We start from the raw sequence: 18,759 nt of genomic DNA on the forward strand, positions 1-18,759 counted from the left end.
ATGAAATCTGCTTCAAAATATTGGAGAGAGGGAAGTGGGAGGAGTACAGATGAAATGAAAATAGCCATGAGTTTTGATCATTGTTGAAACTGGATAATGGAGAAATGGATGTTCATTATACTATTCTCTCTACTTTTGTATATGTTTGAAATTTTCCCTGATAAAGAGTAGAAACAAACTTTTAATTGCAGTATAGCACACATATAGAAAGGTGCATACATTCTAAGTGTACAGCTCTTTGAATATTCCCAAGCCAAACACTTGTTTGAGCAGCAGAAGCACCCCCGACCCAGGATCATTTGATTTCTGGTGTGACAAGATGTTCTAGGCTCATCTAGTACTTTTTCTGCCTCAGACCTGGAATCAACCATTTCTCCAAGGAGCCCTCTTTTAAGTGGGAAAGTGATATTTAGAGAAAACAATCTGGATGCTACGAATGTTCATTGTAACTGAGTTGATTATTGTTTGCCTTTTCAGTGGATAGAGCTAAAAAATTCACATAAACATATTTTTTGAGAAAATGCATCATTCATTCATACTAATATATTCAATACAAATTTAGGATTACACAGATTTTACTTAAGTTTGATTTTATATGCATTTCTCTTCTGAAAATCTGGTCTAATGGTATTAACATAATTACTCATTTGCTTTATTCTACTATATATAAAATAGTATTCAGAATAACATTACTAATATGGTTACTAAACATATGCTTAGTGGTAATAGTTTCTGATTTTTTTTTTCAATTCTTTTTGTCATTAGGGTATCTCTCTCTAGGCATATATAGTCAAATTACATCGCTTTATAATTTTATTTATTTATTTATTTTTTCCCCCAAAGCCCCAGTAGATAGTTGTATGTCATAGCTGCATATCCTTCTAGTTGCTGTATGTGGGACGCGGCCTCAGCATGGCCGGAGAAGCGGTGCCTCAGTGCGCGCCCGGGATCCGAACCTGGGCCGCCAGCAGCGGAGCGCGCGCACTTAACCGCTAAGCCATGGGGCTGGCCCAAATTACATTGCTTTAAAGTGACTTAGAATAATTCCTCTGTGTGTGATTGTGCGGCTAACTTGATACCCAGTTAGTTTATTTATTTCATTTTGTTTTGGATTTTTAGTGGTTGCTTTTTTAAAAAAAATAGTTTTGTGAAACAGTTACGTGGTTTCAAAGCCAAAATTTACCAAACAGGTAGTGCATTTAGAGAAGTCTACATTCTTACCTTGTCTCTTCCATCCTTTTCCTTCCTTTCCCTGTAGATAACCTTTAAAAAAATATTTTTTATGGTTTATCCTTACATTTAAAAGTATACACAAATACATATATATTTGTATACTTCTCTTTCTTTTTTAGATAAATGGTAGATACCATACACACTTTTCTCCACCTTGCTTTTTTCTACTTATTAAAATACCTTGGAGATCACTCCTTTGCAGTATATAGAGATTATGTTGGAGATTTTGAGCAGAGAAGACACAAGATCTGACTTATATTTTAAGAAGGTCATTATGCGTGCTTTGTTAAAAATGGACTCCAAGAAGCAAGGGAGGAAATGGGGAGACCAGTTGGGTGGCTTTTGCAATAATTTAGGGGAGAGATGCTGATAGCTTAGGCAGGGAGTTAGTGGTAGAGATGGTAAGAAGAGATTGGAATCTGGATCTGTTTTGAAGGTATAACCAACAAATTTTGATGATGGTGTTGATGTGAAGTATGGAGGAGAGTAATCAAGGATGACTCCAAGGTTTTTCCCTGAGCAGTTAGAAGGATAGAGTTGCCATTTACTGAGATGGGAACACTGCAAGAGTGTCATGTTTGTGGGGAAACATCAGGAATTTGGTTTTGAACATGTTACATTTGAAATACTTATTAGATGGCCAAATAAATATGTCAAGTAGGCAGTTTATATGTAAGTTTGAAGTGTGGGGGGAAGTTCTGGGCTGGAGACCTTTGGAGGCAGATGGTATTTAAATTCATGGTACCAGATGAGATTACCCAGGAAAAGCGAGTGTAGGTACAGAAGAGAAGTGGTCCAAGGACAGGCTTCTAGAATGAACTCCAGTGTATAGAGGTTGGGGAGATGAGGAGGAACCGGGAAAGGAGACTGAGAAGGAATGGCCAGAGGTTTGATCAATGCAACCAGGAGAGAAAGCATCAGTCTCTCTTTTGGATCAGAAGCTGTACGTTTGTAGGCTTGAGTTACCAGTATCTATCTTTCCTGGCATTATAGCAAGAGCCTGTAACAGGGAAGAATAAAGCCACCATGCAAAAAGAAAGAGAAACCAGAAGGGTGAAGAGAAGGAGAGTAAGAGATTGACAGATGTTGAGATCTCTGACAATATTATGGGAGTTCCTGGGTCCAGCAGTGCCCGAAGACCACACCACCTTGAATCTTTTTTAATTAAGTGAGCCAATAAATGATTTTGTTGGCTTAAGCTAGTTTGAGTTGATTCTCTATCATTTGCAATGGAAAGGAATTTATACAGTGTTTATTTTCTGTGCTCCCATAAGACTTGTTCTTCCCGCATTCTTAACATTTATCACACTTTGTAGATTTTGATGGTTTACATGACTGCAAGGAAGATTGAATCTCTCTCACCATTGTATCCCTATCACCTTTGCCTGCACGATTTTGGTAAGTCCTCAACCCTCACTGGATTTCAGATTCCTTGTCTATAAAAGGACAGAATGGGCCCGGATAATATAAAAGATCCTTTCAAGTATCAAGATCCTTTGATTCTTGGTACTTTTGTCTACTTTTTCAACTTCTAGAGGTTTAAAAATTTGCTATTCCATGAACTATTGATAAACACAACAACTTAGACAAATCTCAAAGGCATCAAGCTGAGTGAAAGAAGCCAGTCTCAAAAGATTACATATTATGTGATTTCATTTATGACATTCTTGAAAAGATAAATCTATAGCGACAGAGAACAGATCAGTGTTGCCAGGGATTGGGGTGGAGGAAGTAATTGACCACCGTAAGGAAATTTTTTGGGGTGATGGAATTGTTCTGCATCCTGATTGTGATGATGATTACATGCATCTATACATGTGTTAAAATTTATAGAACTGTACACCAAAAAAGTCAGTTTTACTGTATGACAATTCAAAAAAATAAAATTTAGGGGCTGGCCCGAAGGTATAGTGGTTAAGTTTGCGCACTCTGCTTCAGCAGCTCGGGGTTTGCAAGTTTGGATACCGGGCATGGACCTACATGCCGCTCATCAAGCCATGCTGTGGCAGTGTCCCGTATACAAAGTAGAGGAAGACTGGCACAGATGTTAGCCCCGGGACCATCTTCCTCAAGCAAAAAGAGGAAGATTGGCAACAGATGTTAGCTCAAGGCCAATCTTCCTCACCAAAACAAAAAAAAAAGTTCTAAAAAATAAATAAAATTTAAAAAATGCCTGGTCTAGCTCTTACTAGCTCTACGGTTAGAAAGGCCTTCTTAGCCTCATTCTGCATCAGCAACATTTACTCTATGTTTGCTGTGATTCAGGGCACTCCTTGGATTCCTAGAGCCAGAGACGTGGTTTCATAAAATGTGTATTTTTAAGAAAAGTAATGGAATAGAAGATGTATTCATTTTCTATTGCTGTGTAACAAATGATCACAAACTTAGTGGCTTAAAACAACACCTATTTATCAGCTCACATTTTTGTAGGTCAGAAGGCTGGCACAGCATGACTGGGTTCTCTGTCCAGGGTATCAGAAGGCTGAAATTATAATGTTGGCCAGGCTGAATTCTCATCAGGCTGAGGCTCTGGAGAAAAATCCATCTCCCAGTTCATTCTTGTGGACAGAATTCAGATCCTTGCAGTTGTAGGTTTGAGGTCCCTGTTTTGTTGGATGCTGTCACAGGCCACTCCCAGGTCCTTCCCACGTGACCCCTGTAGGTTGTTCACACCATCGATGTTTGCTGTCTTCCAGGCCAACTGGGACACATCTCTCTGACTTTGTCTTCTGGTACCAGCCAGAGAAAACTCTCTGCTTTTAAAGGGCTCGTTAGTTAGGTCAGGCTCACCCAGATAATCTCCTTATCTTAAAGTCAACTGTGCTGTGTAACATAACACAATCAGGGGGACTGGTATCTCATCATATTCACAGCCCCAGGGATTATGCAGGGCTTGTACGCGGAGTGAGGGGGAGGGAGGAGACCCTCAGGGAGATCTTAGAATCCTGCCTGCCAGAAGATGTAAACCAAAAGAAAAAAAGCTGTTTTGGGGGCTGGCCCGGTGGCTTAGTGGTTAGGTGTGCGTGTTCTGCTACTGGCGGCCCAGGTTCAGATCCCGGGCACGCACCGACGCACCGCTTCCCCGGCCATGCTGGGGCCGTGTCCCACATACAGCAACTGGAAGGATGTGCAGCTATGACATACAACTATCCACTGGGGCTTTGGGGAAAAAAAAAAAAGAGGAGGATTGACAATAGATGTTAGCTCAGAGCCAGTCTTCCTCAGCAAAACAAAAAGAGGAGGATTAGCACAGATGTTAGCTCAGGGCTGATCTTCCTCACACACACACACACAAAACTATTTTGGTAAAGGCGGGATTACTGATCAACATTGCGTGGTGTAACAAGCATGATCTGGGATTCTGAAGATATAAATTCAAGCTATAGCTTCACCAGTAGGCTGTTATCATGGTCAACACACAACTTCTATGGTCCCTGATTTTATCAAACTTAGAATGCTGATCACGTTACCTGCTTTATATGTATATCATAGAGTGATTGTGAGACTTAATTGAGGTAATATAGGTGAATATATTTTACTCAACTCTAAAGTACTAAGTAAATATATTAGTTATTACAGTTAACATTTTGGTTGATGGTGATCTGCTTTCACCTCTGCTCCAGGAATGTATTATTTCTAAAAAGGGAATAAAAGAGAAGCAAATTAGAGAAGGTCCCGGAAGCCAAGATCAAGGAGCTTAGATTTAATTCAGCAGGTGATTTGGAGCTGAAGGAGGACTTAATTAGGGGGCCTGGGTCAAAAACTGGCAAGAAAGATGATTCTTAAGGCAGAATGGGTTTCTATGGAGATGAGAGACAAAGGAGACCACTGAGGACAAGGTTAAAATAATTAACATGGGAAATCAGTAAGATATAGACCAAGACCTGGAGTGTAGGATTGAAAGGAAGGGATGGAGAAGAGTTTTTACAATCCACTCTCATTTTTCAGAGAGGCACATACCTGTGAAGCGTTTCTACCAGTTGTGGTCCCTTGCTGTCCTTGGGGTGTATAGAGAATAGCAACTGACTCTAATAGCAGTCTTAGCAAAACTTAATTAAGAAGGCAAATCTACTGCAAAAGTAATACACTGTTATGCCCCAAGGCCAGGTACTTTATTCAGTTTTGTGGGGGAGGGGGTTTGTGTTCAGCTGTGCTGAATCTTCCTTGCAGCATCTATCCCTTATTATCACAGGTAATTAGCATCTGCCTGCTCGTGATAGAGAGCCCAGTGCAGGCCAGAATTTGTGCTGCTCTGTGTTGCAAGGAACAATGGACTCACTCCAGTCTTGGTATTCTAGACAGAAGGTGGGATTCATCCTTGGAGAACCTAGGGCCTAACGTGATTCCTAACTAGCTGTGGCTCCGTAGCCACAAGTGACGTAACTTGTGAGGTGACAGGGTGGAGCCGTTAAACACACAGATTCTGGAGTCAGCTTTCCTGGGTTCCTGTCCCAAGCTCCCGTATTTACCATCTGTGCATCCTAGGCAAGTCACTTAACTTCTCTCTGTCTCACTTTTCTCACTGGCCAAAAAAAATAGGGAAAGTAAGAATAATCTATTCTCATAAGGTTGTTGGGACAAGTAAATAAGTTAACCATGTAAGGAGCTTAGAACAATGTCCAGCATAGAGTAAGCATTTAAAAAATAATTATTTTCTGGACTTAATTTAAGTGACCTTAACATTTATTAAGATTCTTGAGCTTCCGGTTTTGCATTTGTAAAGTGAGACAACTGAACTCAATTTTTTTCTAGGATATCTTCCAATTAACATTCTATTCTTCTATACGACATAATTTTTTATTTATTGTAATGCCAGTATTTTGTGCTCTGATGCCATTATGCTTTAGTTATTGCTGTTTGTTTATATTCATGCTCTGGTGAAAAGTAGCATTGCCCCACCTCACTTTTATATGCCTTCCCAATCTTTAAAAAGTTTTTTAAACCAAAGTATTAGTTTGTATTATAGTTAAAAAGGCTAGACTTATAGATTACAGACTTCTAGATTATAGAAAAAGCATACCTTTATAATGGAGAAATCTGGCTATCATCATTTTAGCATCACTAATAGAGGAATGATCTGACATTAGATGCTTCCCCAATTGACTGATCAAGTCAGACCTAACTCCAGTTCATAAGAAATCCAGGAGATAGAGGAACAACATGCATGAGGAAATGATCAGAAAAATCCAGAATGAGAGACATTCTACAGGACAGCTGGCCTAGACTTTTCAAAATGTCAGTGTTATAAAGAAAAAAGTTATAGAATGGATGAAAAGAGATGTACCAAATGTAATGAGTAAAAGCCTGATTGTATTCTGTTTCAGTTGGGGAAAACTACAAAAGATATTCTTGGAACATTTGGAAAAATTTGAATATGGACTGGGTAGGCTACATTATGGAATTTTTGTTAATTTTCTTGGGAGTATTAATGACATAGGGGAAAGTAAGTAGGAGAATGTCCTTATTCTTAAGAGATGCATGCCAAAGGGTTTGGGAATGAAATGTGTGCAACTTGCTTTCAAATAGTTCAACTCAACAACAGCAAAAAAATGTGTGTGTGTATTTACAGTAGGGGGGGTGGAGAAAAGGAAGGGGAGAAGAGAGAGAGAAAGCAAATATAACAAAATGTTAACAATTGTTGAATCTAGATGGGGTTGGACTGTATAGGTGTTTATTGAACTATGATTTCAACTTTTCTATATATGTATGAAAAATTTTTTTTTTTGTGAGGAATATCAGCCCTGAGCTAACATCTGTGCCAATCCTCCTCTTTTTGCTGAGGAGGACTGGCCCAGGGCTAACATCTGTGCCCATCTTCCTCCACTTTATATGGGACGCCGCCACAGCATGCCCTGACAAGCAGTGCGTCGGTGTGCACCTGGGATCTGAACTTGGGCCGCCAGCAGCGGAGCGCACGCACTTAACTACTACGCCATGGGCCCGGCCCCTGAAAATTTTTATAATAAAAATTTAGGTAAGAAGAACAAAGGTAGAAGACTCACACTTCCCAACTTCAAAACCTTCTACAAAGCTGTAGTAATCAAGACAGTGTAGTACTGGCAAAGGATAGACATGTAGATTAATGGAATAAAACTGAGCGTCCAGAAATAAACCCACATGTCTGTGGTCAACTGGTTTTTGACAAAGGTGCTTCTATGGTATGAATGTGTCTCCCCCAAATTCATATGTTGAAACCTAACCCCCAATGTGATGGTATTAGATGGTGGGGCCTTTGGGAGGTGATTAGATCATGAGGATGAAGCCCTCATGAATGGGATTAGTGCCGTTAAACAAGGGAATCCAGAGAGCTCTCTTGTCCCTTCCACCATGAGAGGACACAGCAGGAAGGCACTATCTATGAACCAAAAGCAGACCCTCACTAGACACCAAATCTGCTAGTGCCTTGATCTTGGACTTCTTGGCCTCCAGAGCTGTGAGAAATAAATTTCTGTTGTTTATAAGCTACCTAGTTTATGCTATTTTGTTGTAGCAACCTGAACAGACTAAGACAGGTGCCAAGACCATTCAATGGGGAAAGAATAATCTTTTCAACAAATGGTGCTGGGAAACTGAATGTCCACATGCAAAAGAATGAATTTGGATCCTTACTCTACACTATATATAAAATTAACTAAAAATAGATTAAAAACTGAAATATAAGAGCTAAAACTATAAAACTCTTAGAAGAAAACATAGGGGTAATCTTCATGACCTTGGATTTGGCAAAAGATTCTTAAATATGACACCAAAACCATGATCTGTTAACAAAAGAAAAATAGATAAATTGGACTTCATGAAAATTAAAAACTTTTATGCTTCAAAGGACACTATCAAGAAAGTGAAAGACAATCTACAGAATGGGAGACAATATTTGCAAATCATATATCTGATAAGGAACTTATAGCCAGAATATATAAAGAACTCTTACAATTCAACAACAAAAAGACAAATAATCCATTAAAAGAATGGGCAAAGGATTTAAATAGATGTTTCTTCAAAGAAGATGTATGAATGGCCAATAAGCACACAAAAAGTTGCTCAACATCATTAGCAATTAGGGAAATGCAAATCAAAACTATGATGAGATACCAATTCATATTCACTAGGATGACTAAAATAAGAAAGACAACAATAACAAGTATTGATAAGGGTGTGGAGAAATTGGAACCCTCATACATTGCTGGTGAGATTGTAAAATGCTGCAGCCACTTTGGAAAATGGTTTGGCAGTTCCTCAAAAATTAAACATAGACTTACTATATGACCCAGCTCCACTCCTAGGTATATACCTAAGAGAATTGAAAACATATGTTCACGTAAAAACTTGTGCTCAAATGTTCATAGCAGCATTATTCATAATAACCCAACAGTAGAAACAACCCAAATGTCCATCAACTGATCAACAAAATGTTATATATCCATATAATGGAATATTATTTGGCAATAAAAAGGAATGTAGTACTTATACATGCTAAAACATGAATGAACCTTCTGTGAGTTTAGCCAACTTGTAGAGTTGGAGGGAGCAGTCCACAAGAGATCACTTTCACTTCTAACACCAGTTACATGTTTGGGGGTTCCTAAAGCTACTCTTAGGTTTGATAATTCATTAGAAGTACACATAGAACTCACTGAAAGGTGTTATGCTTATGGTTTATTACAGGAAAAGGATATAGATTAAAAATCAGCCAAGGGAAGAAGTGCACAGGACGAGTCCAGGAAGATTCCAAACATGGCACATTCAGTTGTCCTCTCCCTGTGTAGCCCAGGACAGCGTTGCTCTCCGGGCATTGATGTGGGACAATACGCAGGAGTATTGCCAACCATAGAAGCTCACCTGAGCCTCAGTGTCCAGAGTTTTTATTGGGCCTCCACCACGTAGGCATAACTGATTGGCTGTGTGGCTGATCTCAGTCTCCAGCCCCTCCAGACATCTGCTGATACTGCGTGACCTAAAGCTGGCACAATAAAGCACATTGCTGGTCTTTCTGGCCAGCTACCACCCTAAGACTATTTGATATAGCCAGTCCCCACCCTAAATCATATTTTAGACTCTCTGGTGACCCAAGGCTCCCAGGCAAACAAAGACACTCCTATTAGGCATGACATTTCAAAAGCTTGGAGATTACTTCCCAGAAGCTGAGGACAAAGGCCAGATCTCTGGGCAAGGTTAAATTCTTTACTACAGAAACCTTGAAAACATTATGCTAAATGAAAGTTCAAGCCAGTCACAAAAGGCCAGATGTTGTATAATTCCATTTATATAAAATTTCCAGAATAGACAAATCCATAGAGACAAAAAGTAGATTAATGGTTACCTGGGGCTGGGTTGGCTGGGGATAGGGGCTGGGAAAGATGAGTGACTGCTAAAGGGTATTGGGTTTCTTTTTGGAATGTTGAAAAATTATATAGTGCTGATGGCGGCACAACTCTGTAAATATACTAAAAACCACTGATCCGTACACTTTAAAAGTGTGAATTTTATGGAATGTGGAATATATCTCAGTAAAGCTGTGAAAGCAAAGTCAAGTAAAATGAAAAATTAATAAAATGAATAAATAAGTGAATAAAAAGTATGATATAATATCCCTTCATTCATTTGTTTTCCAAATGAAATTTAGAATTATTTTGTTGAATTCTTTTAAAGAAGCCTGGAAGGAATATTGATTGCTGCTGAGTTGACCATAAATTAACTTAGAGAGAGCTGATATCTTTACAATTTAATGTCTCAGGAATATCTTTTAGGTTTTGCCTTATTAAAATCTTCTTTCATATCTTCTAATAACATTTTGAAGTTTTCTTTATACACATCTCTCAGGATATTGATTCTTAGGTATTTCATTTCTTTGTTATCATGAATGCAATCTCTGTTTTTATATGGTTACTAAATATACAGTAGTTCCCCCATATCCGTGGTTCTGCTTTCCACAGTTTCAGTTACCTGCAGTCACCTGCAGTCCAGAAGCTGATGATCCTCCTTCTGACATATCGTCAGAAGGTCAATAGTGGGGGCCGGCCCGGTGGAGTAGTGGTTAAGTTCACACGCTCTGCTTTGGCGGCCTGGAGTTTGTGGGTTCGGATCCTGGGCATGGACCTACACAGCGCTCATCAAGCCATGCTGTGGTGGTGTCCCATATACAAAATGGAGGAAGATGGGCACAGATGCTTGCTCAGGGACAATCCTCCTCAAGCAAAAAGAGGAAGATTGGCAACAGACATTAGCTCAGGGCCAATCTTCCTCACCACTAAAAAAAAAAGGTCAGTAGTAGCCTAATGCTATGTCAGTCCTCATGCCTACATCATTCACCTCACTTCATTTCATCATGTAGGCACTGTATCATCTCACATCACCACAAGAAGGAGGGCGAGTACAGTACAAGAAGATATTTTGAGAGAGAAGGACCACATTCACATAACTTTTATATAGTATATTGTTATAATTGTTCTATTTTATTATTAGTTGTTATTAATCTCTTACTGTGCCTAATTTATAAATTATACTTTATCCTGGGTATGTATGTACAGGAAAAAACATAGTATATATATAGGTTTTGGTACTATCTACAGTTTCGGGCATCCACTGGGGGTCTTGGAACGAATCTCCTGCAGATAAGGGGGGACTACTGTAACAGCCATTTTTATTAAGCAAGCCAAAATGTTCTGAAACATGTCAATTTATGAGTAGAATCAATTTTTTGACTGTAGATGTCTCAATTTAGTGTCAACTTGTATTTGGTGAGAGGTGCTCCTGTGTCTTCCTGGGACTGAGCAGTTCTTCGGGTTGATGCATAGGAGAGCAGCTTTGCAGTCAGTTGCTTCCCTCCTCCAGCCATGAGACTTCCTGTTTAAACCACTGCGAGACCTGCTGACCCCATTTCTTTCCAGATTTAATTATTCTTTTTGAAAGTCGCCTCTAACATTAAGGGGATTTGAAACACAAGGCTCCGGTGGAGATGAAGCTTTAGACCCAAGATAACTATTCCTTTTTCTATTAAACAGCCTGGCAGGGGAACAGTTTGCCCCTTGCCCTGAGCACTGTCATTTGTTTTGATCGTTTTCATTCCTGTCAAGTGTGCTGCAGGCTCATAAGGCAGCCATCTGATATCTGAAGTGACTCCTTACGTTACTTCCTTGTCCTCTCTCTAGTAACAAGATACTCCACTAGAATATGCCCGCTTGTGGATTAAGGAGCTGCAGTGGGTGTGGATGGCTGTGATTTAATAACCCTAAGAGGAAAAGCACTAGGGCAATAAGAACGGTTATTGTTTGTTGATGAGATCCTCTGTGCCTGTTTGTCTCATTTGACCCTTATAACAGCCTATGAGTAAGTAACTCTTATTATCCCCATTTTACAGATTGGAAAATGGAGGCTTAGAGATATTATGTAAATTGCCCAAGATGACAAACGGAAAGTGACTGATCTGGAAAGTGACTTAACTTAAAGAATATAGTCTCAACCACTCTTCCATACTGGCTCCCAAGTGGAAGATTCTATCTTTCTAAGAAATCTGGAGTCAGACCTAAGTTTGAGTCCTGCCTTCCTTGCTTCCTGGCTCTGTGACCTTCAGCAAGTCTCCCTACCTCCTAAGACTGTGAGGATGACATGAGATAATGAATGCAAAGTGCTTAAATGCTTGGCTCACAGGACTAAATGAATGTCAGGTGTTTTTCTTCAAAAATTTATCAAGTGCTTTCTCCATACCAGACCCTGTGCTAATTTGGGGGACTCAGAGTTAAATACTGCACAACTCAAGTCCTAAAGACCAGGGGGTTGGTAGATCTGGGGCTTTGTGGGCTGAATCTGGCCTTGAGAAGTGTTCTGCTTGTCCACACATGCTTTAAAACTTGTGAATTAGTTGCAGACATTTAAAAATTGGGAGATTTTAATAAAAATCTGGATTTCCAGCTTCTTTTGAAAACCCGTAGAGCTGGCAATGCTGGGCCTACATTCTCATGTGGCAGCAATTATCTAGAAGGCAGTTTGCCAACGTGGGAATGTGGGCCGCAGTCCCCACCCCTCCCTGTTGCATCTGAGGGGGTCAGTGGCCATTCATTGTTGCTGTTGCACTGTTTTTCTTACTATAGAGAGAAGTGAAATGCTTCATCATGTACCTGTGGTGCTCTCGAAAGAAAATAAAAGATAGATCAAAGGAACTGCATGATTGAAGAAAAATGGATGAAGTCTTTGTTTTGGTTTAAAAACCAGGATTATTATCATGTCTGACCTGTTTCGCTTATTTCTGTTATCTTCTTGGCCTCTGTGAGCATTTGAGTTTGCAGCCCCTGGTGTAAAGGGTAACCTCATCACAGTGTGATTAGTGCTGTGCTGGAGGTAAGCCCAAGATGCTTTGGAACTACCAAGGAGAGGCACTTAACCTGGCCTGGGGGTTCAGAGGATGCTTCCTGTAATGTCACCTGACCAAGATCATGTGCCGTTAGTAGGTGAGGCCCAGAAGGACAGTGGCAGAAGTTTGGGTGGTGGGTGGAGTAGGGGAGCTGTTTAAGCAGGTGGAACAGCATGGGAAAGGGCTCAGAGGTAGCAGCAGCAGCCTCTGTCTCTTCTTTGATCTATTGACCAGCCTTTGACCTTTCTACCCAGACCCCCTCCCAGTAGGGAGTGGTGTCTCTGGCTCTCTCATCACTGGCAGAGAAAAGATGACTGAACCCAGTCAATGGCTGAGCCCTCCTAGCTCCAGCTGCACTCACTTCCTTAGATTTTCCTTGACTCACCGGACACACATGTACCCCTGGGGACCACCCCTCAAAATCCCATCAAAACAGGCTCCTAATGGAAGGCGTCTTTACATTCATCACCCAGTTACACACCGACAATAATATAGGGCTACTCCTTCAGATGACGGGCTGAGAATATTTGAGTGTTTAAATAATAGAAGTCAGAGTCTGTGTGGTAGGTGGAATTTACACCCCTTTACAAAATAAACAACCCCTAAATTGCTGTTCTGACAAAGGCAAGGTAAATTCCTCCCAGGACAATAAAGAGAAGCCTCCAGAAGTGAGAGTGTTCTCTGGGAGAAATCCAGAAAAGTGGAGAGAGAAGGAATCTCCTCTCAACATGAGAATGGAAGCCCTTCTGAATGGGCAGGCGAGTTAGCCCGTAGGAAAAGTAACTTTCTTCATAGTGGGGAGACTCCGAGAACTTTTTAAAAAATTATTTTTATTTTTTTGTGAGGAAGATCAGCCCTGAGCTAACATCCATGCCGATCCTCCTCTTTTTGCTGAGGAAGACTGGCCCTGGGCTAACATCTGTGCCCATCTTCCTCCACCCTATATGGGACGCCACCACAGCATGGCCTGAGAAGTGGTGCACCGGCGCACACCCAGGATCCGAACCTGCGAACCCGGGGCTGCCGAAGTGGAGTGGGCACACTTAACTGCTGCGCCACTGGGCCGGACCCCCTCAAAATATTAAACACAGAGTTACCATATGACCCAGAAATTCCACCCCTGGGTATATACCCAAGAGAAATGAAAACATGTGTTCACCCAGAAACTTGTATACAATGTTCATAGCAGCATCATTCATAATAGCCAAAATGTAGAAACAACCCAAATGTCCATAAACTGATAAATGGGTAAACAAAATGTGGTACATCCATATAGTAGAATATTTGGAGATAAGAAGAAATGAAGTACCAATATACAAATCAACATACATGAACCTTGAAAATATTATGCTAAGTGAAAGAAGCCAGTCACAAAAGGCCAGATATATAATTCCGTTTATGTGAAATGTCCAGAAGAGGCATATCCGTAGAGGCATATCCATACAGAATGTAGATTAGTGGTTGCCTGCGGCCAGGGCTGGGGTGAGAGGAGAGAAAGAGAGGGCTGAGAAAGAGAAGCGACTGCTAATGGGTACAGGTTTCTTTTTGGAGTGTTGAAAGAGTTCTAAAATTAGATGGTGGTGATGGTTGTAAAACTTTGTGAATGTAATAAAATCACTGAATTGTACACTTTGAAGGGGTGAATTTTATGGTATATGAATTATATCTCAATAAAGCTATTATTAAAAAAAAATCTCTGCTCCAAGTTTTCTCTGAGTCCCTCTGAGATAACTGGAATCCACAATGGACTTTTGCCTCTCATCCCCTACTTTTTACCTCTAACTAGTTGTGTGATCTTGAGCAAGTTAGTTAACTTCTTGACCTCACTTTCCTCTTTGGAAAAATGGGGATAATAATTGTACCTTCTTCACAGGTTAAGTGTGAAGATAAAATGACTATTTGTGAAGCCTGTTTAGAACAGTACCTGGTGCATAGTAAATCCTGATTAGTATTTGTAATGATTATTTATATATTAAAACCCTAGAACAATATTTAGCACCTAGTAAGTGCCCTAAAAGTATTAGCCATTATTATTATTATTATTAACTTATTTTTATTAGAGAGGGTAATGGCTGACCCGTCCAAGACTTTATCTGTTCTGCTGTTGATGAACATTTGTGCTGTTTCCAATTTGGGGTTATTAATGAATAATACAGCTTTGAATATTTGGGCATCAGTTTCTCTAGGGTATACACTTAGGAGTGGATTGCTGAGATATAGGGTATGAGGATCTTCCTATCTCCACATAGTGCCAAACCGTTTCTGAATGGTTAATTCAGTTTATATTCCCAGCTTCAATGCTTGATATGCTCATCTTGTAACATTTTACATCTGGTATGTAAGGATGGTGTCAATTTTAATTTGCGTTTCCCTGACGACTAGTGAGGGAAGTGCCTTTGGTTTTGTCTTTTGTGAAGTTCGTGTTCAAGTCTCTTGTCCATTTCTAACTGGTTTATATGTCTTTTTCTGGTCAATTTGTGAGAATTCTCCCTCTGGTTGGGAAACTAGTCCTTTGTCTATTGCAAGTATCTTCTACTGCTCGGCTTGTCTTTTTGCTCCAACAATGATATCTTTTTTGTTTTTTTTCTGCTGAGGAAGATTCGCCCTGAGCTAACATCTGTTGCCAATCTTCCTCTTTTTTGCTTGAGGAAGATTTGCCCTGAACTAACATCTGTTGCCAATCTTCCTCTATTTTGTGTGTGGGTCACCACCACAGCAGGGCCGCCAACAAGTGGCATAGGTCCGTGCCTGGGACCGAACCCGGGCTGCCAAAGCAGAGCGTGCTGAACTTAACCACTAGGCCACAGGGCCGGCCCCCAATGATGGTATCTTTTGATGAACAGAAAATTTTCATTTTTAGGTAAGCCAATTTATGAATCTTTTCTATCATGGTGATTACTGTTTGGGTCTTGTTTAAGAAGTTCCTCCCAGCGGCGGCCCCGTGGCGTAGCGGTTAAGTGTGCTTGCTCCACTGCTGGCGGCCCGGGCTCGGATCTTGGGCATGCACAGATGCACCGCTTGTCAGGCCATGCTGTGGCGGTGTCCCACATAAAGTCGAGGAAGATGGGCACGGATGTTAGCTCAGGGATGGTCTTCCTCAGCAAAAAGAGGAGGATTAGCATGGACGTTAGCTCAGGGCTGATCTTCCTCACAAAAAAAAAAAAAAAGAAAAGAAATTCTTCCCTGTTCCACGATCTTGAACATGCTTTCCTGTATTATCTTGTAAAATTTTATAGTTTTTCCTTTTACTCATAGGTCGGTTCCACCTGGAATCGACTACTGTGTATGATGTGGGATAAGAGTGCAATTTCAGTTTTTTCTACATGGATACTCTATTTTATCAGCAGCATTTATTTTTTTAATTTTTTGTGAGGAAGATCAGCCCTGAGCTAACATCCATGCTATTCCTCCTCTTTTTGCTGAGGAAGACTGGCCCTGAGCTATCATCCGTGCCCATCTTCCTCCACTTTATGTGGGACACTGCCACAGCATGGCCTGACAAGCGATGCATTGGTGCGTGTCCGGGATCCGAACCTGGGCCACCAGCAGCAGAACACGCACACTTAACTGCTACGCCATGGGGCCGGCCCCAGCAGCCCAGAGAAGTGGTGCATCGGTGCGCACCCGGGATCTGAACCCGGGCCACCAGTAGCGGAGCGGGCGCACTTAACCACTAAGCCATGGGGCCGGCCCACCCAGCAGCATTTATTAAAGTCTGTTCTTTCCTCACTGATCTGCAGGCCACCTCTGTCCTGTGGCAAGTATCCATATGCATAGATCTGTTTGGGGCTCTTTACCCTGTTCCTCTTACAGCAAGTCATCTCACTTTGTTCTCCTTAGTCAATACTGTGTTTCATCTTGGCCTTTTAACTTAAGAATCAGCTTATCAAGTTCCACCAAAAAACAATTAAAAATGAAAAAATAAGCAACAGTTTTCCCAATCAGTATACATCGAAAGATCTAATTGGAGGATAGTGGGCAGTGACTCTTTCTTTTTCCACCTGGAAGTGAACAAAGAAGCACGTAGCTTTAGTTACATCTCTTTTATTTGACAGCTGCCTTATTCTAGGGACATCGGTATGGGGTTGAAAACAACAGTCAGAGAAGGGCAGTCCCAGGGGAATCGCTAAGGACAGAGTCAGACCCTGTCTTCTGAATCCTTCTTACCTCTGGGTGCTGCTGCTGTATCCGTTTGACTTGGGGTTTTTTTTTGGAGGCAGCCAATAACATTCTAACTTCTCCATTTGTTGTTAGTGCATCCAGTCGATTCTGACTCCTAGTGACCCTGTGGACAGCAGAGTGGATCCCTGCCCGGTCTTTTTGCACCATTCTCTCACCTTCCAGCGCTATATCAGACAGTGCTCCCCTGTTGTTCATAGGGTTTTCGTGGCCAATTTTTTCAGAAGTGGGTGGCCAGGTCCTTCTTCCTAGTCTGTCTTATTCTGGAAGCTCCACTGAAACCCATCCACTATGGGTGACCTTGCTGGTATTTGAAATCCTGGTGGCATAGCGTTCAGCATCACAGCAACATGCAGCTGCCATAGTGTGATAACCGACAGATGTGTGGTGTGGTTCCCCGACTGGAAACTAACTGGGCTGTGGTGAGAGCACTGAATCTTAACCATTATATCACCAAACTTATCCATAAACTATCTTAGAGGCTTGAATGCAGAAGCAAGTAAAAAGGCCTCTTCGTGAAAAGGAAAACAGCTGTCACAAAAACTATGAATTTTATTTTATAGGAAGGCAATATGTAATAATAATGATGATAATGATGATAGTTATAGCTAACGGTTACCAAGGCAGGCATTGTGCTAAGAAATGTACAGATAAGATATTATATCATTAGATTTACGATTTTATTCAATGGCTGTGACCCCCCCAATGTTATTCTTTTCCCGGATCCAGAGATGTTAAGTAACTCTCACAATGTCACAGAGCTAATAGGATTCTGGCTGGCTCCCACACTTATCAGTTCTTATTTTGACTTGGAATTCTTTATGAAATAGGGAAAGCTTCCAGAAGAATAAGGTTTTGGGAAAAGGGGAATTCTCCCTCACTACTGGCAGGAACATAAATGGATATAAGCTTTCTATGGAACAGTTTGGCAGTATGTATTAAATATTTAAAAATGTTTCTATTCTTTTAACTACTAATTCTACTTTTTAAAAATGAGTGGTGCCCCAAAATAAAGATTTTCAAGGCTGTTCATAGTAGCAATTTGTTTTGTTGTATGTGTGAGGAAGATTTGCCTTGAGCTAACATCTGTTGCCAATCTTCCTCTTTTTGCTTGAGGAAGATTGTACCTGAGCTAACATCTGTGCCCATCTTCCTCTATTTTGTATGTGGAACGTTGCCACAGCATGGCTTGATGAATGGTGTGCAGGTCTGCTCCCGGGATCCGAACCTGCGAATCCCGGGCCACCAAAGCAGAGCACATGAACTTAACCACTATGCCACCCAGTTGGCCCCCATAGCAGCAAAATTTTCAGTAGCAAAAGTAGAGTTTTGATTAAATAAGTGTTAGAAACTAAAATAGTATTGCAACTACTAAAAATAATGTTTTGGAATTTTTAATGACAAGGCAAATATACTATCTTAAGTGAAAGAAGCAGATTACAGAACAATATTCACAGCAAGATTTCTATTATATATATTATTTAAAAGGCTAGAAGGATGTACTGTAAAGTAATAGTAGTGATTATCTCCGCAGGGTGGGATTATGGATAATTTAAACTTTCTTCTTTTACTTTTCTGAAAATTTCAAGTTTCAACCATGAACCTACAGAACATTTATTTTTTTCCCCCAAAGCCCCAGTAGATAGTTGTATGTCATAGTTGCACAGCCTTCTAGTTGCTGTATGTGGGACACGGCCTCAGCATGACCGGAGAAGCGGTGCGTGGGAGCACAACCGGGATCCGAACCTGGGCCGCCAGCAGCAGAGTGCGCGCACTTAACCGCTAAGCCACGGGGCCGGCCCCAGAACATTTTATTTGTGAAAATTTCAAACATATTCAAAAGTAGAGAAAATAGAAAAATGAACCTGACGATGTCACCATCAGCTTTAACAATCTTCAACACAGGGCCAATCTTGTCCATCATAACCTTTCCCACTCCCTCCCCCGGATTATTTTGAAGCAAATCTCAAACATCATATTTCATTTGTAAAAATTTCAGCATG

General features: G+C 40.8%; 1 protein-coding gene across 3 annotated transcripts in view; it reads left to right on the top strand.

Moving 5' to 3' along the window:
• ADCK1 (aarF domain containing kinase 1) overlaps window positions 1-18,759 on the top strand; it is a 141,242-nt gene that overhangs the window by 1,281 nt on the left and 121,202 nt on the right. For all 3 annotated transcript variants that reach the window (XM_058567461.1, XM_058567462.1, XM_058567460.1), the window contains exon 2: window positions 2,550-2,631. In XM_058567461.1, the coding sequence (XP_058423444.1) occupies window positions 2,550-2,631 (82 nt within the window). The remainder of the gene's footprint in view (window positions 1-2,549; window positions 2,632-18,759) is intronic.

Source organism: Diceros bicornis, chromosome 24, assembly GCF_020826845.1.
Source record: "Diceros bicornis minor isolate mBicDic1 chromosome 24, mDicBic1.mat.cur, whole genome shotgun sequence".
In the NCBI taxonomy this organism is placed as follows: domain Eukaryota; kingdom Metazoa; phylum Chordata; class Mammalia; order Perissodactyla; family Rhinocerotidae; genus Diceros; species Diceros bicornis.